This window comes from Pleurodeles waltl, chromosome 6 (genome assembly GCF_031143425.1).
Source record: "Pleurodeles waltl isolate 20211129_DDA chromosome 6, aPleWal1.hap1.20221129, whole genome shotgun sequence".
Taxonomy (NCBI): domain Eukaryota; kingdom Metazoa; phylum Chordata; class Amphibia; order Caudata; family Salamandridae; genus Pleurodeles; species Pleurodeles waltl.
The window spans coordinates 66,347,794-66,360,363 of NC_090445.1; the positions used below are offsets into that span (position 1 = coordinate 66,347,794).

A 12,570-nucleotide genomic window follows, 5' to 3' on the forward strand; every position below is an offset into this window, starting at 1 on the left:
ACTATTTCTGTACACCCGGTGGGTTCTATTTCGGTCCATTCAAATTTTCAAGCTAACCACAGACTTCACCAATGTCTTATATTCAGATTCACTCTATGTATCTTTATTTCTGTGAATATACTGAAAGTCTTGAAATGATCCACATGGACCTACCTACAAAATAGTATTTCTGAAAAAGCCTATTTAATTTCTTGTTAAGTATAATAAAATATTCTCTTAGAAAGCGTTTTTCTGTGCAGCTTTGATTTTATTCATTTTATTCCAATAGCTCTTTCAAACATATAATTTTGTCCGAGCTCCTCTGAATCTGCATGTCTGCGGGCGAGCCCTACCAACACTGAGGCAACCCTTGACTGCATGTCGTTCTGTCTCATGTACTGAATTGTCGTTTCCACTTTCGCACCACCGGAGAATTTAACATGACCAACTCTGGGGGAGTGCATTAAACTTTGCACATCGTTGAATCAAATTCCATCTTCATGGAGAGCATTTGTAGGACAGTTACAAAGGGTTTGAATGCTTCATGGCACCAGGTGGGACAGAGGTGTGGTTGGTATCTGGTCAGCTTGTATGATGGAAGTGATGATGGGTACTGGTTTTATCTCCAAAATGTCCACTTCTGTGTTCAGCTGCCATTGAGATGTCTTCAAGGACTCTCGTCAGTTAGAGGGGTACACAGCCCAGGCCGGCCCGAAACTGTTGTATGTACACCTGAGCACCGGACGATGGAAACCTGTGCTCCAGAATGGTGCAGGCCTGGAGAGGGAGAAAAATATATTTCATCTAAAGCCAAAAAGGATTACGTAAATAACTAAACCAAGGAAGAAAATAAACCACATGAATTCTCTCAATGAGAGGGTATACCATGGATATCATTTAGGGGTCAACGTGGGTCTCTGTTGCGACCCCTGGCACTGCCTTGTGCCGCTGCAAAACAAGAAAAGAAGGCAAAGGGTGTCCTGATGAGCGCTGTTTAGTTTCTGTAAATCCCACTCGGATTACACTTATAGTTAAAAATTGGTTCATTTAGATGTGCAAAGTTCACACTTTAGAATACTGAATAAAATTAAACATATACAAAAGGAGAGATTTAAGAAACGTGGTGCTGCACTTTCTTACGACCCTTAGCGCCCCCTACCGCCACCATGTGTGTGCCGTACTTAAAATACAGCACACCATAGAGCAGGATAGTGGGCAATAGTGTAAAATTTTTTGACGCTATTGATGTACTGTTCAGGGTTAGTACTAAGCTTTTGGCTCTAACCCTGAACATTACATTGGGGCCCATTATAAATAATGGTGTGCCCCCTTTTAACACCCACTCTGAGCAGACATTAAAAATGCTGCAAAAATGGCACAAAGAAATCTTTTAGATTACTTTGCACCATTTCTTCGGCCCCCACCTAACAGGGGAACGACCTCCTTGAATACATTATGCCTGGCGCAGGCGTAATGTGGCGCAAGGGGTTACAATGCCTGCATTGGGCCACATTGTAAATCTGGCGCTGCGATTTTGGCAACGCTGGGCCAAATTAGCGTAAACAAATGGCGATAATGTGGCGCAAGAAGGCGCTAGGCCCTCGTAAATCTGGACCATAGTGTTTGCGGTGCTTAGGTATTTAGTTTTATGAATTCATAATTTAATTTAAACCTGTCAAACTACTTCTGGGAATACATAAAGGACTAAGGGCCAGATGTAGGTAAGTTACAAATTGCGACTTGCAATTTGTGAGTCATAGCGACTCGCAAATTGTAACTCGCAATCCGAGATGCAGAAAGGTGTCTCAGACACCTTCTGCGACTCGCTATGGGGTCGCAAAGACCCACCTTATGAATATTCATGAGGTGGTTCGCAGTTTGCGACCCCATAGCGAGTCTAGGCACTCATGGGGATGGTGGCCTGCTGGAGACAGCAGACCACCATGTCCGTGACTGCTTTTTTAATAAAGCAGTATTTTTTTTCTCTTTGCAGCCCGTTTTCCTTAAGGACCACTGCCTGCTCTGAAAAAATATTTTTGTGTGCATTCACAAAGGGGAAGGGGTCCCATGGGGACCCCTTCCCTTTTGCGAATGAGTTACCATCCACTTCAAGTGGATGATAACTGAGAGTTGGTTTGCGACCGCTTTCGCGGTCACAAAGCAACTCTACATCGCAATGCGGTCGCAAATAGGAAGGGAACACCCCTTCCTATTTGCGAGTCGGAATCACATTTTGCAAGTCGGTACCGACTCGCAAAATGTGATTCTGCATCGCGTTCAGCCTTTTGCGCCTCGCAAACTGCGTTTTTTGCCGTTTGCGAGGCGCAAAAGGCTACCTACATCTGGCCCTAGAATCCTCTCTGTGGGAAATCGTGTGTGTGAAATAGGGGGCCATCTTCATGGTAACTGGCCTGTTTCTACACATAAGACATACAGGTAGTGGCCAATAGCACCACCTGCTGGAGTGCCATTCAAGAGTCCATTAAAGATGGTTTTAAGTACAAGGAAAGGAAAAGGAAAGGGAGGGGTTTACAAAATGCACCTTACAAATATCAGCAAAATAGCTTCAGATAGTGATGGCTGGTGAAAACATCATGTGGACTAGGCACATATCCCCTTCTCCCACTCATGGCACAGAGGGCATTATAGTCCCAGGGCGGGATGCTGCAGAACACCTAAGAAGAGTAAGGCAGGAATCTGTGTCCTCACACGTCTTTCATTTCTTGACCTGAGGACCTAGATAGATGTATTTCAAGTAAGCCTTGACCAGTCCTCCTTGCTGCAGCTGTGGTGTGGAGTACTGCACATACCTTCTGCAGCATAGCCTGGACAGTCAGCTGATTGTTGAAGTCGATGAGTCCTATGCTCTGGAAAGCGACGTTCACCACTGCCCGGCCTGTTGAAAGAGAGAGAGCGAGATGGCTTAAATATGCAGAGGGTTTACCCTTTCATTCCTGGTATTTACAGTCCCATCCAGATGCACAGATGGGACACAGCGACTAGAGCACCCAGTGGTGGCCCCTGCAGCGAGACCTCTGCTGAAATGGATTAATATGGATACAGAAATATGGAGGCAATAGATGGCCCTCATTTACGTGCCCTCAGCAAATTTGCTTATCCGTTTCAATTTGTCACCTACCCCACCTCACAGAGTGCTCTGGCCACAACCAGACTACAGTGTTCAAATATATCAGCCCTCACGTCCTTTTGCCGCAGAAGTGAGGGACTCACAGCTTTAGCTTTGCCCCAAAGAAGCATGTGATGGCGCTCTGGGATGACTTATCCACCGAGGGTCTAGAACCACCCAAAGTCACATGACTCATCAGCAAGCCGCCCCTCATATGAGTCATCACAGAGCCATCTTTAACGTGACTCACGACTCCTCACCAAGACACCTTTTCACATGACTAATCACCAAGACTCATTTGACATGACCAATCATCAAGGCATCTCTCAAATGACGCCTTTCACAACACCTCACCAAAGCACCTTTCATATGTCTCATCACCTACATACATTTCATATGACTCATCATCTACACCCCTTTCCCATGCCAAGGTTCCTTTCACATGACTTATCAACTAGACACCTTTCACATGACTCCTCGCCAAGACACCTTTTACATGACTCGTCATCAAGACGCCTTTCACATGACTCATCACCAGGAAACCTTTCATATGACTTATCACCAAGCCACTTTTTACAAGACCTATCACCAAGGCACTTCTCATATGACTCATCACTTATACAGGACTCCTAACCAAGATACCTTTCACATGACTTATCAACTAGACTCCTTTCACGCAACTCCTCCCCAAGTCACCCTTCACATGACTCATCAAGTAGACACTCTTCACATGAGTCCTTACCAATACAACTTCTACATGATTCCTCACCAAGACACTTTTCATGTGACTCATCACTAGAAACTAAGACAACTCTCTTATGAGCCATCACGAAGACATCTTTCACATGACTCCTGACTCCATTCCTCACCAAAACCACCTTTCACATGACTTATCACCAAGCCACTTTTTACAAGACTTATCACCAAGGCACTTCTCATATGACTCACCACTCATACAGGACTCCTCACCAAGATACCTTTCACATGACTTATCAACTAGACTCCTTTCACACAACTCCTCCCCAAGTCACCTTTCACATGACTCATCAAGTAGACACTCTTCACATGAGTCCTTACCAATACAACTTCTACATGATTCCTCACCAAGACACTTTTCATGTGACTCATCACTAGAAACCAAGACAACTCTCTTATGAGCCATCACGAAGACATCTTTCACATGACTCCTGACTCCATTCCTCACCAAAACCACCTTTCACATGACTTATCACCAAGACACTTTTCACATGACCTATCATCAAGGCACCTCGCCTATGACTCATCACCTACACACTTGTCACATGACTCCCTACCACAACACCTTTCACATGACTCAACTCAAAACCTTTCACATGGTTCATCTCCTATACAAATATCACACGACTCCTCACCAAGACACCTTTCACCTGGCTCATCAACTAGGCACCTTTCACATGGCTCCTTGCCAAGACACCTTTTCCCAGCATAGGTAGATAGATAGATAGATAGATAGATAGATAGATAGATAGATAGATAGATAGATAGATAGATAGATAGATAGATAGATAGATAGATAGAACAGACCTAAAATCAGGAAGATAAAAGTTAAATGCCTCAAAAGCACAACATACAAGAGCACTGAAATCAATCTAGAAAGTCCTATAAGCAGAACATACAGACTAAATTGGTTCACAATATAAAATACAAGAGCACAGAAAGCAAACTAGAAGGCCATACCAGATTGACATACAGACTAAATTAGTTTACAACTATAACTACAGTTCTCAATTAAAATACATACACGCCTGGCATAGCGGGCTGCAATTTGAAATGCACTTCACTGTGTACATACTGAAAATTGTAAATGACAAGTTCATGAAGAACATTTTCAAATGAATACAATTTTGGTATGATGTGGAATAGCAGCATTCAGATAAATAATAAATAGGCTGCTCCAAAGATGAATTTACGACACCATCAGTAGGAGACAGGAACTGATCAAGCCTGGAATGTGCCCTCTGCTTAACATGGAGAGATGGTAGAAAGCATTGTGCTGTCTCATCAGACTCTAAACACAAAGGCAACACCAAAGTAACAAAGTACAAAATAAACATTGACACTGAAGAGATCTATATTCTGAGCGAATGTGCTCTTTGTGAAAGAGCAAAATGCAGTCGCTCAAAAAGAAGTTATCCAGTGTCTGAAGTAGGCTGACCCCTATCCCATGCTGTATGCTGTAGTGGGCAGAAGCAAAATGTGAATGACACATCAACAGACCAATTGATAAAGAGAGATGGCAAAAGGGTGTTGCTAACTCCAGACCGAAAATAGATAAAGGATTAAAATCATAAAGTGAGATTAGGGTCTGGGGATTAAAATCATAAAGTGAGATTATGGTCTGGGTTTAAAACCGGGGTCAAAGACCAGGACAATGTTAGCGTTAGAACTGTGGTAAAGGTAGTAACCTGGATCAAGGGGTCAGAGAGAATATGACGAATTTCATGTAGTAGAAGTTAAGAACACATCAAAACTCAGCTCTAATACATTTCAGGTGCCACATCAGTTAGGGTGAAATTACGTACTTTGCAATCAAACCAGTACTGTTTTAACTTGTTCAATAAATGTGCTCCAGTTTTATTAGTCTCACCTGATACTATAGGTGCGCCTGTTGTGAAGGGTATTCCTGTTGCGTTAGTGAAAAGGTTGGGTGCTATAGTGGAATTGTTCTGTACTGGCTCTAACATTTCTGTACTCACTGTTGCGTTACCTACTGTGGGGTTTTCTGTTGTGAACTCTATTAGAGGACCTAGTGACGTGTCATCTGCTGTGGTGCTTGGTGGTGTACTCACTACTTCGGAGCTTAAGGCGGTAGTCCCTCCTACAGTGCTTAGCGTGGTTGAACCTGCTATGGTGGTTAGGGAGGTACTCTCCACTATGGTGCTTAGCATAGCAGTTTCTGTTGTGTTATCTACTTTCAAGGTCTCTGATGTGGTTCCTGTGGTTGTTCTTTCTGTATTTATGGCTGCAATGTCTGTTGAGGCACCATTAATCTTCAACTCAGGTGATGTGCTGTTTGCTACCAAAGTGGTTGTGGCTGGAGTGACAGATGTTGTCTCGGTGGCGTTCTGTGATACCACCATCGACACTGTACCTGTGGGGTATAAAAAATATGAATTATTCACAGAATATTTCTGCTGTCACTTTGCACAATTCATGGGTTTTTTGCAAAAAAGGTTTTTCATACAGAAGAAGAAAAACACAAGTTTGAACATTGCGATGGAGAGGTTTGGGTCCAGCACTTCTCAGGGGCATATATGTCATTAACACAGCAGGGTCAGTGGCTCTGAGGCAAAGGGTTCTGAAGGCCCACACCACTTGGGTTATCTTTTAAAACCCAACCACAGAGCACTGGCACTATTTCATATGTCACACAAGTAGTTTAGAAGATTTATTCATGAGTGTCTCACTTGGGTTTACAAACGAGCTATCAAATGACAGTTAGGGTTATTTCTGAATAGAACAAGTGTTTGAACATCCCCAAATCCTGTATAATGTCACCTCTACACCCATGGAATAAAAACAATCATCTCTTTATGTTTTTTTTTTTGTTTGTTTTTTTTTGCCTTAAAGGCATCCCACTCAATCCATGGATCAGCTGATTCGTTACTACGTGCAAAATAGTTTACTTTCAACAAAAACTGAGTTTTATCTACACCACTCATCTCTACGAATGTGGCCCATGTTGGCTATCCTTAGATAATTCAAGGAGCAGGAATGCATCCACAAGTGACTTCAAGGCTGGTGGCAGCTACAAGTGACAAGTGTTATGATAATCCTTTTTTTTTTTAAATAAAACTGCTTCGGTCTCACTTACAGTGTTGCAGTCCAAAGTGCCATTAAATATATTTCAGTTTCACTTTCCTCACTTATTCTCTCGGTAAGGAGCAACTTGCTTAGAGTACATACCACAACAGAGCTTTCATTAAGATCCTAATGCATGGGTTGCTGTCTAGTGCCTCAATGCTCCATCCAGAGGCAATATCTCGCTTCCCCTGCCCCCTCTTACTTGGGTTTGTTGGATGCAGTCCAAGCAGCGTTGCGGGGGACTTATCCTCCTAACAGCTTTTCCTGCCTCAGCCCAGCTTCAGAGTTAAAGGGACCATTATGGCCCAGCCTCGTGGAAATCCAGCCTGCCGTCGGGACTCAAGCCGCCCTACTCCGAGGCGGTTCTTTAATCTGCAGAATACCTGACAGGCGGAGGTTCTGTAGCAGCTGCCGCCGTGATCACCTTAGCTCAAAAGCGAGCTCCGCCGACATACTAAAGATAGACAGGGGTTTCTCTCCCCCGTCTCTGTATCCCATGCTACGCGGTCGCGGTGCCGACTGCAACCTCGGGATCCTGGGTGGGCAAGGCAAACGAGCCTCACCTCGCAATTACACAGCAGCCATGTCGATTCATTATTGACGGCAGAACAACCTGACGACTTGGAGAAGTACAGTGAGAGGTGGAGAGAAAAGCTGGTTGACGGGAGTAGCAACTTCTCTCGATCATTAGAATTGGGACATACTATTTTACTCTCCTCTTCGATGCAAGCACAGCACTATAAGACCTTGTTCGACTTGTATCATACACCAGCTCATCTTGCCAAGTGGGGGAGCTCATCAGGAACAAATTGTCCGAGATGTGGGATCTATGAAACAGATATTGTACATATGTTTGCCACTTGTGGGGAACTAACGGCTTTGAGAGATGGAATTCAATTTGTTCTGAAAGGGGTCTTGGGATATGACTTGGACCTTACCCCCAAGACCATGGTCTTAGGGGTCGCCGAGGAAACAGGGGGACGTCACAGAGCATTTATCTTTGTGGCCATGGCGGTTTATCGAATATGCATATCTTCTGCATGGTTGAACTCACGACCACCGTCATGGCAGCAATGGCTGGGCAAATTACTGTCTGTATATCATCTGGAAATGGCACTGTATGAACGTAAGGGGAGATGAGCTAGTAATAAAGGGATGGCAATATGGGGGCTATTTCAGGACTGGATCCTGGCCCATTAATGATTAATGTCCAACTAATCCAGACTCTCCCCCCAATCCATTATAGCGGAAGTCTCCCTTCTCTAGGCCAATTGGGCTATGTAATTATGTATTTATTTATTTTTCTTTTGAACTCTTACGTTTTGTGCAAAGCGATGTATGATTACAACTGTTTCTCATTCCTTTCCAAAAAAAAATTTAAAAAAAAGATAATCCTTGATAAAATCGTGAATAAAACACCTAACACAGGACCCACAGAAAGCCAGAAACTATAGGCCTATCAACAATATCCTTTTCTTATCCAAAATGCAGCCATAATCTGCAGAACCAACATGTAGAAAATATCACTGATGGAAAAGTGACAATCTGGTCTGAAACCCAACAGAAGCACCAAAACAGCACCAGTGTCAAATTATTGGATGAAAGGGATCCAGCCTTACATGATGTTGATGTGTTTACCTACAGTCTTTGACACACTAAGCATCATTCTGTTGCGTAGATTGCAGGAGGTGGTTGAGGCTTCTGAATAAGCTGGGGTATGTTCTTCTCGGACTGCTATGCTAAAGTGAAGATGGAGGAAGGCACTGTCACCAGCTTGTGCAGTAGCATGTGGGATGCTAAAGGGCTTAAACTTGTACCTCTTACATTTTCGGCCTCCCTAGAGACAGCTTTAGCGGTTTGTCTGAGCTTTTTTCATCAACAAAAAGCCTAATGCCATAGAGGGGCTTGAACCATTTCCTCCTTACAGTTGCACTGTCTTTTGATTGAGTATTGGATATATTATTGCACCTAAGAAGTGCTTACGGTGCAATGCATTGAGCGTGACAACACCTAAACCACGCTTCCTCCAGCGTCTGAGCTTTGTGCCCACTTCCAACATTCTACATATTACACCAACTTGTAAATAATGTGCTTCTCTGTGGGCCTGGTTTAGAACTTGCCGGACGGGTTACTCTGTCCCAACGGTGAAGGATATCCCATCCGCCGAAATCTAAATCCCATTGTAGCCCATGGGATTTCTATTTCGGCAGACAAGATATCCCTCCCTGTTGTGATGGAGCAACCCACCCGCGAGATCTAAATCACGGCCTATGGGCACAGGTTTGCAACTTTGTAACCACCTCCGCCAAACTCTACATCAGGCCCTAAGTCCTTTATGTTAGTGATTGGATATGTTTGTTTGTAATGTGTGTATCTGCCCAATCAGATTCAGATACTGGGGCAATTCTTCCAGACCTTCACTGCTACTTCCTCCAAACCCGAAACAACCTAACAGTGCAGCATCAATACTTCCGTGATGTGCACTGTGAAGCGACAAATAAACCCAATCATGTTTTTCGAGACCCGTTTGCAATTAATATTCCCATTTATCTTCAGTATTGAGGACACAAGTATTACGTGCATATCAACATTTTTATAAAGGTAAAATCGTTGTTCTTTAAGTACACTAACTAAAACATACAAATTCTATGCATATTTCTTATTACTGTGATTATTATGGCTGTTAATGAGCATTGGTATATATTTCATCATACATAAAAACTTTGTTCCTAGAAAATACTAGGATTAAGACGTCTAATGTGGCTTTGTATTATTTGCAAACTTTAGAGGCTGGCTTTGTGCGTTTTTACATCTGTGTTTGTTGGTGCAGTTTCTACACGTCTCCTGCTCTCCAGGACCCCACCAAGACAGTCATTTTAGTTCAAGTTAAAATGCCCTCACTCTGAAACAAGACAAACAGGAAGCTAGATCTACTGATAAATGAGCAAGAAATAGTAAGTTCACTCAGCTTTGAAGGCCTCAGAACAGGCTACTACTTATAGAAAAAAACTTGAAAAACCTCGTTTTTGTCATTTATCCTCCTGAGCTCCCAGCAGCTCCTACAGTGGGGCCGCAGGATCTTTCACACCCCTAGTTCGGGCACCACTTCCAACCGGAATGCGAGGTCATGTGGCAGAACCACACATGCCATTAGCATGCATGCCTTCACAACGCAAATGTAAGTATTTCCCAGGTAAGTATAAAGCCTTGATATATATATTCACTGAAAAAAACAAAGGTTACAGGGACGTTATAGTTAGGTTCTGATTTTACTCGTACAAAACCATAGAAATTCAGCAGTTATAGTTAAGAGTTCTTTTAAGTAACTATACCTTCCGCCCTAAGGTAACTGTAACTTGCACCCTTGCCAAGCACAGTTTTCTTATCAATAATTTTATTGTAAATGTTTCAGTGATAATATCAAAGATGACATACAAGATCTCATCAATGATATAATATGTGGAGTAGTTAGCTGTGCGTGACGAAGGCGAGAGTCATAACTGCTGAATCTCTATAGTTTTGTACTAGTAAATTCAGAACCTAACTATAACCTTTGTTTTTTTCAGTGAATTTCTATGTTTTTTTAACGTAAAGCAATTTTGATTACTATACATTATTCCAACCCCAACCACAGGGTCAGTCGCAAGGATTGGCCTGCTGCCAGGCCTTGCAGTCAAGTCCTTATAACCATCCAACCCCGCGCCACACACATCTTTTGGTCATGGGCAGTGCAGGTTGGCCACAGAGCCTGTTTCTGTCAGTAGATCTGTGAGTAGGTGGGTGAGTGTTTGAATGGGTCTGAAAGTGGGTGTGTGAGCTTCAGTGGCTGCGAGTGGTGCATGAGCATCTGAGTAGGTATGTGAGTGGGTGCATGAGTGTGCATGTATGAGTGAATGAATTAGTGTATGAATGAGTGTGGTTTTTCTTTTAAATTTTTCCATATTTTTGAATAATTTGTGAAAAATTGCAAATTTTCACAAATATTATGCATTATGACACAAAATTATTTTAAACACATAATTTGCCCCTAAAAAACACATATATCACACCCCGGGGGTCAGGGTACCCTTACTGTTAGAAATGGGTTTTTTGGTTGGCAGTCAGGTTACCCTCTGTCCAAGCAAGAACACTCACTCTAGTCAGGGTAAATCACACACAATCCAAAATAATCCTGTGCCCACCCTCTGGTAGCTTGGCACGAGCAGTCAGGCTTAACTAAGAAGGCAATGTGTAAAGCATTTGTGCAATAAATCATACAATAACATAATATAGCACCACAAAAATACACCACACAGTGTTTAGAAAAATATATAATATTTATCTGGGTATTTGCAGGTCAAAACGATCAAAGATGCAAATTGAATTTGTAAAGATATCACTAAAAAGTGATATAAAGTGTCTTAAGTCTTTAAAAAGCAAACAAAGGGGGTCATTTTGACCCCGGCGGGCGGCGGTCGCCGCCCGCCTGGAGGGAACCGCCATATGGCCGCTCCGCGGTTGAAAGACCGCGGAGGCCATTCTGGCTTTCCCGCTGGGCTGGCGGGCGACCGCCAGAAGGCCGCCCGCCAGCCCAGCGGGAAACCCCTCCCCACGAGGAAGCCGGCTCCGAATGGAGCCGGCGGAGTGGGCATGTGCGACGGGTGCAGTTTGCACCCGTCGCGTATTTCAGTGTCTGCTAGGCAGACACTGAAATACACAGTGGGGCCCTCTTACGGGGGCCCCTGCCGTGCCCATGCCATTGGCAAGGGCACGGCAGGGGCCCCCAGGGGCCCCGCGGCACCACCTACCGCCATCCTGTTCCTGGCGGGCGAACCGCCAGGAACAGGATGGCGGTAGGGGGTGTCAGAATCCCCCATGGCGGCGCAGCAAGCTGCGCCGCCATGGGGATTCCAAGGGCAGCGGTAAACCGGCGGGAGACCGCCGGTTTACCCTTTCTGGCCGCGGCAGAACCGCCGCGGTCAGAATGCCCTTTGGAGCACCGCCGGTCTGTCGGCGGTGCTCCCGTGGCCGGTAACCCTGGCGGTCACCGGCCGCCAGGGTCTGAATCAGGCCCAAAGTCTCTTTCAAGCACAAAGTACCTGGTTTGGAGTGGAAAATCGCCGCAAAGGGCCGCAGAAGAAGAAATACGTGGAAAAATGGTGTGTCCGTCGATTTCTCCCCTGCACACACGGACTTGCGTCGTTATTTTTCACGCGGGGAAGTCGCGCATCGCTTTCCGGCGCGCGGACAGTCTCTTTCTGTGGGTCGGGGAGTATGTCCCGGGGTCGGGGAGATGTCCCGGGGTCTGTGCGTGGATTCTTCGGCTTGTTTTCCGGCTGCGCGTCGTTCCGCGAGGCTGCGCGTCGAAGTTTCGATCTCACAACAGGCGTCGCGTCGATTTCCTCTCTGGAAGTCGGGCGGCGTTGTCCTTGCGAGGCCATGCGTCATAGTTCCGGTCGCCCTGACAGCTTCGCATCGATCAGCGTCGGTGTGCGGCGTTTTTATCGCCACGTAGCAAGCTTTGCCATGAAATTTCCGACGCACGAAGAGTCCAAATGAAAAAGAGAAGTCTATTTGGTCCTGAGACTTCAGGGAACAGGAGGCAAGCTCTATCCAAGCCCTTGGAGAGCACTTTTACAGCC

General features: G+C 44.7%; 1 protein-coding gene across 1 annotated transcript in view; it reads right to left on the reverse strand.

Moving 5' to 3' along the window:
- Positions 1–226: 226 nt before the first annotated feature.
- LOC138299202 (integumentary mucin A.1-like) overlaps positions 227–12,570 on the reverse strand; it is a 47,588-nt gene continuing 35,244 nt past the window's right edge. The window contains exons 2-4 of the mRNA XM_069237311.1: positions 5,733–6,236; positions 2,790–2,875; positions 227–756 (exon numbers count right to left, since the gene is read on the reverse strand). Coding sequence (XP_069093412.1) covers positions 664–756; positions 2,790–2,875; positions 5,733–6,236 — 683 coding nt within the window. The 3' untranslated portion in view covers positions 227–663. The remainder of the gene's footprint in view (positions 757–2,789; positions 2,876–5,732; positions 6,237–12,570) is intronic.